This window comes from Leptinotarsa decemlineata, unplaced genomic scaffold (genome assembly GCF_025532065.1).
Source record: "Leptinotarsa decemlineata unplaced genomic scaffold, Ldec_3_MD MMD2_tig00078422_RagTag_RagTag, whole genome shotgun sequence".
Lineage (NCBI taxonomy): Eukaryota > Metazoa > Arthropoda > Insecta > Coleoptera > Chrysomelidae > Leptinotarsa > Leptinotarsa decemlineata.
In genome coordinates, this window is record NW_027412747.1 from 19,763,502 (window position 1) to 19,773,874 (window position 10,373).

At 36.2% G+C, this 10,373-nt stretch overlaps 1 protein-coding gene across 2 annotated transcripts in view; it reads left to right on the forward strand.

Moving 5' to 3' along the window:
• Positions 1 to 350: 350 nt before the first annotated feature.
• The window catches only part of LOC111502584 (juvenile hormone acid O-methyltransferase), a 30,563-nt gene continuing 20,540 nt past the window's right edge, over positions 351 to 10,373 (forward strand). The window contains exons 1-3 of one of the 2 annotated variants that reach the window (XM_074186372.1): positions 351 to 842; positions 3,852 to 4,123; positions 6,014 to 6,305. In XM_074186372.1, the coding sequence (XP_074042473.1) occupies positions 481 to 842; positions 3,852 to 4,123; positions 6,014 to 6,195 (816 nt within the window). In that variant the 5' untranslated portion in view covers positions 351 to 480 and the 3' untranslated portion in view covers positions 6,196 to 6,305. Of the gene's footprint in view, positions 843 to 3,851; positions 4,124 to 6,013; positions 6,306 to 10,373 lie in introns of those variants that run through there. The other variant, XM_074186371.1, reaches the window with a different exon arrangement.

Here is a 10,373-nt window from a genome sequence, read left to right on the forward strand (position 1 = left end):
TTAAACGAATTGTGATAATTGTGAATGATAGTGACACGTTTTCTGATGAACTAGAATGGCAACACTAAATAAAATGATCTTCATCCAATATAAGCATTTGTATCACTTCCACTCCGAAGATTGAAAATGCTGTTTTTGCCTTCATTTCCAAACACTGTTTTATCACTTTCTAAGGAATTGAATAAAACTAGAACGACCAGCGATCACATTTAGAAGTCAGTGGTATTTACAATTTTCATAAATATACTGAAGAATGTTCTGACAAATGTCCTCATTGCGGCCCTGGTGAAAAATTTCATTGGCTTGCTCTTTCGCACATTTACTCAACTTCGGGTTGGAATATAGTTTTTATCTGAAAAGAAATAATAAATTGAATATCATCATCAAACATGTTCAGATTGAATAAGACAGTGCATGAGTTCGTAGTTCTACAGACCAGTGTTTTTGGTGAAAAAAGTTAACAACAACTAGGTAAAAATAATGAATTTTCCAAAGTTGTTTGCCGAGAACAATCGAATAACAACACAACTGATCCAGAAGCACTTGAAAGAATACAATCACTTGATTAAATGGAGAAATCAACCTTCGGTATTGGAAATTGGATACGGAGATGGAGGAAGTTCTCAGAAATCATTTTTTCCTTACTTACCGAAAGACTTGAAGGAATTTGTAGCTCTCGACAAATCCGAAAAGATGGTGGATTACGCTAGGAAAAACTCTATTCTGCCAACAATGAAAATAGAACAACTTGACATAACTACTAAACAACTTCCTTCCCAATATATCAATAGGTTTGATCACATTTTTGGGTTTTTTCTGATGCATATGGTGAAAGATCCAAAGTAAGTAGAACTTTCAAGCATATTGCATATATCACTCGTATTTAAAATGTATGATTCGAATATTGAAAACAATAGCTTGACGTCAACTGAGGACCAATTTCGTTTTTTGGGCTGCTGTTAGTTTTTATAAAATTTTTATGCCTACATCTCGATATAATAGGCACTAAATTATCAGTAATGACTATGACGTTTCTGCCTCAATCTGTCTCTGGCAGATACGGAAAAAATAATGTCAAGTGTATTGCTAGTATTTAAAAACCATATTCACAAATAAAAATCAAATCATATCAATTATATGAAAACTCTTAGCAACTCTATCCGTTTGTCCACGGATGGAGTTGCTAAGAGAAAAAAAACTTCATTAATTATTTCATGACAATAAGTTATTCTTATAAATGAATTGCATCAATTGCAAATGAGATTGACATGAAATCGGATGAACATGATATTAGTAAAGTAATAAAACGTAAAGTTTTGTAAAATAATGAATGATATTTATAATCCAAAATTATGCATGGATTAAAATTTTCATACCAAAATTTCAATTGTTACATTTAGAATAATCATATGGTTTTTGCGATTATTTTCAGTATTTTACAAAAAAAAAGAGAGTCGTTTCAGCAGAAGTTTGCATTCAATTTATATTTTTCTTCGCCACTTGGTTTTTTAATTGAGCCCATATTAGCTCGATCGGGTTAGACTCATAATGATCGTCTACAACTTATTTCTTCAACTTGCAATATTGAGTAATTGGACTATTAACATATGTAGTAGATTGGACGAGGTTACGGAATCATAAGCGTATTCACAGTATAACGATATAATAACGACTCTTCTACTTCAAGTCACAAACGGTAATGGATCAATACTACATTTCCTATCCGATTACATAATGTAATCGGCACTGTACTGATTAGTATCAATATTTATCTCTTAAGTGTAACTCGGCAGATGGTTATACATATTCACACCACTGTAAAATATGGAGTCCTTGACCAGAGAGTTGCAAGGAATAGGTAATTTTAAATTTTTTTGTACGCTCTGACGAAGTGTATAGTGATGGGTGGTAACCTCAAGTTTCATAAAGTGTTTCTTAATCAAACACACTGTCTCCAGAATAAAAAGAGCTACAACGGTCAAATTTTTTTTATCTATAAACAGTTACCTGCATGAGTCACGAGCTCAAGCTTTGCACAAGTATCCTATAGCTCTCTTCTATAATACAAACACAGACTCCAGCAAATTGAGGCTACACATACCCTAAAAGGTATACCGTACCTTAAGTGAGACTCTACCAAAGCGTGATATGCTGTTTTTGCAGTATAAACTCCCAGTTCTCTAGCAATAACTCTCACTGCATAACTGCCGGTGGAAATTTTACTTTTCATTTTTCTGATGTGAGCGTCAAATTTCAGTCCACCGTCTATATACAGCCCCAGAAATTTAGTACACTCTCTGTTCTCAATGATACCGCTCGCTACAGATAAATTCTGAAGTGAACATTTGAAAGTCATAATATTTGTTCTCGAAATATTAAGGGAGAGTAGATAGGAATCACACCAAGACTTGATTTTTTGTATATCATGAGCTATTGTCTCATTGAGTATATCTATACCTTTACTATGCCACTATACTATGTCGCCAGCGAAAAGAGTGAATGTTACAGATATACTTATGTTCATCAAATCGTTAATATACAAAAGGAACAATATGGGACCGATCCCTGTGGTACACCAGTATTTATTTCAATACTGTTTGAACATTTAATCGTTTTCACAATCTGACTGCGACCATTGAGATACGACTCAAACCACCGTAGTGTTATCCCTCTACATCCATAGATATTCATCTTTCGTAGCAGTATTTTATGATCAAAGCAGTCAAACGCTTTTGTTAGGTCACAAAATACTGCTGCAGCAGCATCTCCATCATTCATATTGGAATACACCTCAAACAGGAAAGAGAATATTGCATCATGTATGCTCTTGTTGCTCTGGAATCCAATTTGATTTTCCTTATGATGTTATGGTGAAGGAAAAATTCATTGAGTCTTCTCTTAACTAGTTTTTCAATTATTTTTGCAATAGTAGGAATGAGAGATATTGGTCGATAATTTGAAGGATCATCTACAGAGTTACCTTTATACATTTATATAAAGGAATCACTATTGACAATTTTAGAAAGGATGGAAAGCTGCCATTTCTGAAGGTGAGATTGATTAGTGATACAAGAGTTCTGAGCGCTTCTATCGGAAGATTTTCAATAATTTTGATTGAAATTTCATCATAACTAAATGTTGATTTATTCCTTATATCACCAAAAACTTCGAACAGTTCATCAATATTCATATCATCCAATTGAAGAGATTCATCGATTGAGTTTCTGTCCAATCGAACAGTAGAATTCATTTATATTGTTCACACTGATTGGTATTTCAATATCTCTGCTCTTTTTGGTACTATTTCTCAAATCATTCATGATAGACCAACTTTCTTTCATTTTATTTTGTGAGTTATCAATTCTATTCTATGTATCCGTCTTCTATGTATCCGTCTTTATCCGTGAGAATATTGAAATTGAAACTATCGGGAGGACTATCTGACTTCCATCTACCGGTATGATCAATATTTTGAAATAGTCAGTACGATATCTATTATATATGATGCTTAGCAGCTGAAATTAATTGTCTATAAAACATTTGAAAGTTTGGAAAGATTTCCTTTTGAAGGGAAACTTTTGATCGATGTATGTGAAGACTTACTTTCACTTGAACCTTGATATATTTTTCATAGCCTTCTCTCACACACTGAGAAAGTCTATATTCACTTTTTTTTGAGGAAAAATGTTCGTTTCGAAACAATAACATCAATTATTCTAATCTCTTACTATTGTGAAATTTCGTTCCAAATTGCACTAAATTGCTACTTTGAACATTTTGATTCAGATTTCATTTTTCGGTTGTTGCATTCTGTTGATTCATATTTCAGAAGAGTTTTGTATTTGTTCCAGGCGAGCTTTCCTGAATATGGACAAGATGCTCCAGCCAGGAGGATCGATATTCCTTACCTTTCTGGAGCAAACTTCTATAGATGACCCAATCGACAAGTTGTCGAAAAATCCAGAATGGAGCAAATATGGACTAGAGGATTCAATATCTCCTCACTACTATAGTGCTAACCCACGTCAAGAATGGGAAAATGATTTGAAAGAAACGGGCTTCCAGGATTATAAATTTTTTGAAGACTCCGACAATTTCGAGTTTTTTGGCGATGAATTCGATAGTAAGTATTTTTAAGTCACACCACCATCAGACTCTTATTATAGACAATTTTTGTTTTTCGAAAACCCTGTAAGGAGATAATGTAACATTTAATTTTCAATTTTATATTTTTTTGTGAGACAACACAAAGAAACCCTTTTTCGCCAATTTTGAATTGTAGGTTGCCGCAAGAAGGCCGGTAGTATCAGAACAGACGGAAACGTCATGCGAAACTATAAGAAAAACATTGAAAATGCATAAAATTCATTCTTATGAAACGCAGATTCTTCAAGAGCTCCACGAGGGTGATTATGATAGAAGAATAGAGTTTTGTGATGTCATGTCTCATCGAGTCAATACCATCCCTAATCTTCTGTTAAACATATATTTCACCGATGAGTGTTCACTTTTTTCTGAATGGCAATTTTACCAAAATTATCGCTATTGGAATAACGAAAACTCTCATATTTTTCGGAAGGGCATACACAACACCCACAAGAAGTTAATGTATGGGCTGGTATTCTTGGAAATGCCATTATTGGTCCATCATTTCTGAAAGAAGACTTGACTGGCAATCTGTACCTTGAAATGCTTGAAGAGACTTTCGATCATCTTATAACTCACGAGCTAGAAACTCAAATAAATGCAGAAGGTAAAGAACTTTTACAGGAGGATCTGTTACATTTTCAGCAGAACGGTTCTCCATCTCATTATCGTTTTTCCGTTTTACAGTGGTTAAACGAGAGATTTCCAGAATGATGGATTGGCAGAAGGAGATCAGTTGAAAGGCTTTCGAGATCACCGGAATCAACACTCTTGCATGTATTCATTTGGAGTCTTCTTAAATTCGTTGTTTATAAAACAGAACCTTCTGATATTGGAGAACTTAAAATACGGATTACCCCAGCATGCCAGTGAATTTTCAGTGTAGCATTCCATTATGTTACGTTCCATTCTGTTAGAGGGGAGTTCGAAAACAAACTTTATTACTGTTTAGAGCAAAAGATGAGCATAAGTAGATTCAATATTTGGAATGTCTTTTTTGCAAATTAAATTTTTGTTTGCAGAAGGAAAATAATCAACAAATAAAAAATCCCGCGCGTAATACCTACATTGGACCGTGTCACCTACTCTTCTAACCATTTTTATTAAAAGGCTTCAATACAGTAATGCATCTCAAACAGGCAAATTCTAATCATATGTGTAAGTTTAAAACGCTATTTTTCGGAAACTGCTCATCAAAAAATAAAACGCCGTGGTATCAGTCGGAGCAGAATTGAACGCCAACCAAACGTACCACTTGACACTCCTTCCCATTTAAAATTATCAAGATAACATCTACCCCTCCTTGGAAGTTGAACCACGAGGGCTACGAATATTCCTTGAAAGTGTCCCCCTCGATTATGAAATTGACCTGTTTTTTCGATTCCTCATATTATTTACTGTTTGGAACATATTAAGGGTGGGAACTTTCCGAATTGACACACTGTATTCTACATTAACTAAATTTTATTTCGTATTCAAAACTCCAAACCTCAAATTGGAGATGGCTTCGTCTAATGTTCTGCAGAATGAAACTTTTGAAGAGATAGATATCGGAGTTGAAAATGCAATACTGAATATTTTTCATAGAATGAATATCAAAATGCTGAAGAATTTTATAAAATCAACTCAAAATTGTTACTATTAGTGTATTTTCAGAATGAAAGCAATTCTATACTCAAAGGTTTGTTTTTCATATTGAAAAAATAGATCATGAAATTAGATACCTTTCTTTAGTGTATTCCGTATTTTCGTAATATTTGAGTGGGATTGCACCATGAAGTCTTTTTACAATTCAATATACGTGTATGGGAGGATTCATAATGTTCATCTCTTCCAAAATTGTTCATTATATTTGTTTTCATTTCAGATTTGACTTTGTCGCTGTGTGTTTTTTTGCCGAACATTCCTGAAGAAAAGCAAAAAGACTTCAAGAAGATATTTAGAAAACTAACAAGAGAAGGGAAGACCATTGAAATTGATTACAGAGAGGGAAAGGAAATTATTAAGTACGACTACAAACTGTGTACCATCCTGGCATGGAAAACATAATTTTTAACATTCATTTTGTATCCCAGTTTCCAATATTCATATTTGTCGTATTCTATTTGATTCGTTTCTTCCATCATAATTGACGTGTTTTAATAAAAGTTGACATAATAGTACGAAAACTAATTTCAAACAATTATCAAGAATAACATTAGTGGAAAGGACAAATGACAAAATGCCATTATGTTCGGTTCATTTTTATTCAATTGTTGAACTCAGTGAAAGGAATCACTATAGCTCTGATGATATAAATCGAGAAAATGTAGGTACATCATACGAACTAACAAAATGAATATTTGAAGTTATATTTGAAGCATTTACCTCCCTCAATATCTGGACCATTCTTATCCTCAAATTCTGAGATTTGTCGATCCCTAAAAATATTAGAATGGAAACATGCATTAATTCATGTTATAAGTTCTTTAGGAGCATAGTATACACACCAATACTCACCGCAGTTGATCGAGTATTCGAACGTATATAGGAACAGAGAGGGCCGAAGAGAGGAGTCGCTGGATGTGAACAGAACTTCCTCATCAGTAGAATGCAGTAGGATACAGGACTCGATTCAGTATAAGCGTAGCCTCTATATGATCTGGATTGCCATTTTATATAATATCACAAGAGCTCATCTGGCATCATCTCAGATGCCTCGATAAAACTTTGGAAGACATTGAGATTTGACCAACTATTACCACTCTGGCGGAGCCGTCTTCCCTGCATCCCAATATTGCCCTCAGAAAAACTCTTGGGAAAAAGTGTGACACCTACAGGAACCGGAGGCATAAGGTCACCTATTTATGAGAAGCATAAAAACTTGAAGTCGTCTCCCCAATTTATCACCCTCACATGTTATAACGGTACATGTTTCGAACCTATACAGGTTCGTGATCAGCTAATTATTTGAAAGTTCTATAATAGATGAAGAACAACAAAACGACAGTTGATACAATGGAGTATAAAAATACTTACATGAAGAAGACTATTTTATAGCTGCTGCCACTCCTGCCTCATTCGCTCTCTTTCTCCTTTTGGCCTCAGCGCCGCAAATGCGCTTATGCCTTGGCTTTTGTATTACATAACGAGATGATCTGCTATGTCCAGCCTCATTCCAAGCAGTAGATTGGAGTGGACCCTTTTGTTCTTCCCAAGCCACCGCCTTAGATTGAGGTGGGCACTTCTGTTTTTGTGTTATTTCTTTCATGTGTTTTCCACGAGTAGCAAGGGAAGAGTTGGTCACCTCTGGCAGAGCCCCGCATGACCAGAGGTAGGCTGATTACAATGAGGTTTCGCCCATTTCCCCAAGGGGATCGTTCGTGACCGCATATCACCCTGCGGCTATTCAGCTATCGGCACGATTCCTTACTCCTTAGCTTGGGTAGGCTAGTCCACGCTAGCATGTTTTGCAAAGGCTTTTGGGTAGTTTCAATTCCCCTCACCCTACTTATTTCTGCCAGTGACCAGGAGTCCGGCGACCCCGTCAGTAAGGCCACATTGGCTTCCCAGATAGGGCGTCCAGTTCCCTGGCCGTTTCCCTATCCGCCACCTGTGGATACGCCCGATAGGTATCCCAACCCATGGGGAAGCGACAGCATATGGCGAAGAAAAACATTGTGTTTCATCAAGACAACGCACTGTGTTACAAGTCAATCAAAACAATAACTAAACTTGTAACGGTTTAAATTTCTGAATTCAGAGGAATCAGTAGAGCCGTAGGTTCGTTATTTTATCAGCATATTGCTGGGACGGTGGGTTATCTAGTAAAATAAAACCGAGGAGATTTTCACGGTCAGGATTCAAAAACGATTCAGATAAGTATCTTTCGTGAAGCCAACACAAAAGCAAGGTTCTAGCAAGGGACTGTCCGAAGCCTGAAAACATCTGAGGTCAGTCAAATTAATCAATTCAATATTTTCATTTCCTATTCTTGAAATATCGGTAGGTAATTCCATAACACATGTTTTCAGGTTTTTGGACAAGAATAATAAGATCACATATGAAAGATTCACGTCGAGCACTGTCAGACCTTTTATTCAATTTTTTGGTGGTGAATAAAGCTTTCAAGGCATATTTATCTGGTAATGGGAGAAATTCTTCGGAAAAGCTATAGTTGCATCATACATATCATTCTTTGAGATATGAGGAGACACTCTAGAACAGTGGTCGCCAACCTGTCGATCGCGAGCTACCGGTAGCTCGAGGAGGCAATTCTGGTAGCTCTCATAACGATTGTAATTTAAAAAATACAAACTGCAAAAATCAGAGAAGCTTCCGAAAATTCCACAAAAAAATCTAATTTTCATAATATTAAACATGAACAGCGGCAACGTTGCGGTGAGCGATCTGCCGCTGACGCCATCAAGCTAGAATTGGCTAGAACCGACCAGCCGGACCAGCGCGTTAATGTTCGAGAACGATCTGGATTGCTTTGAACGGGATAGATACGCACGGCGCGGCGACATTGCGCTTAGTTTAAAACTGAACACGTAACCAACGTCCAGCGGTTGGGTTAGTAGAGAACAACAAAAATAATATTATGGCAAGCAGTTGTAAGAAGGTAAAGACATGCCACTTTCATTCGGAATGGGAAGAACAATACTTTTTTACAGAAGTTAAAGATGTTAAAATGTGTGTTTGTTATGTAATACTTCGGTCTCCGTTGCTAAAAAAGGAAATATTGAGAGACATCATAAAACTGTACATTCTAATTTTGAAAAATCATTCCCACTACATTCTGCCGCCAGAAAGGAGAAACTGAAACAGTTAAAAAAGCAGTTAGTTGGACAACAATCAATATTTTTAAGAACAGTCGACAAAAATAAGGCTGCAACTGTAGCATCGTATCGTGTGTCCCAGATAATTGTACAAAAAAAGAAACCTTATGAAGACGGGGAAATGATGAAACAGGCGTTTTTAGAAGCTGCTGATTCGTTATTTGCCAACTTCAGAAATAAAGACGAGATAGTTTCAGCTATAAAATCTATGCAGCTTTCTGCTAATACAATGTTCGTCAGGATGGTTTTTAGTGATTTTATGATTAAAGAAGATCTTTTGAAGTTCATTCCACTGAAAGGACACACTACTGGACATGAGTTGTTTTCTCATTTAAAAAATATTATTTCTTCCGAGAAAATTCCAATATCGGAAATGGTAGGCTTGACAACCGATGGCGCTCCAGCTATGGTGGGTTGTGATAAGAGTCTGGTGGCGTTATGTCGTAAAGATGAAACTTTTCCGCAATTTCTCTGTTACCACTGCATTATCCATCAGTAAGCATTATGTGGAAATTTCCTGAAACTAAACAACGTTATGAAACTGGTGGTAAAAATTGTGAACAAGATTAGAGCTCAAGCGTTACAAAGAAGATTATTCAGAACCTTGGCCGATGAAGTTGACTGTCAATACGGGGACCTACTCCTCCACTCTGATGTCCGATGGTTAAGTAGAGGACGGGTGCTGAAACGTTTTAATGATGTCCCATCTGGCATAGTTCAATTTTTCAAACAACGCGATGAACCGACTCCGGAACTAGAAAATTCAGTCTGGCTTAGAGATTTTGGTTTTCTCGTGAACATTACAGAGAAATCAAACGAACTTAATTTGCAGCTTCAGGGGAGAGACAAAGAACTACCGGAAATGATTTCTTATCTAAAAGCATTTATCAAAAAGCTGGAGTTTTGGGAACAAAACCTAATTAACAACGATGCCAAGCATTTTCCTATTCTTTCAGAAAAAATATCTCAAAATCCATTAGAACCGTATGACAACAAATATCATGTAGAAATAATTTCTACCCTGGTTGAAAAAAAATATGTTTTAAAATCTGTTTTTCCGTTAACCAGCTGTCGCACCCCTATGAACGACAACCCTCAGAAGTCTAAACTTGTGCGAGCTAAGGATTAACGAGGTCTTACCTTTTAACGTGTGATTCCTAACACGGGTTGGACGATAGCAAGTGAAGATCGATCGTTCAGACTAGGGCTTGATCCACCGACCAACACGGCAGTCAATTCGAGTGAGTGAACAAATCACCCACGCCGAACCGCTTGGTTACCGACTGACCCTGAAGAATAACTTCAAAAATCGTTTTAAGGATTTTAATGAAAAGGCTTTAGTAGCGCAGTTTGTTGTTTCACCCTTTATGGAAATTGATATCCAACAGTTTGCAACTTGTATTATGC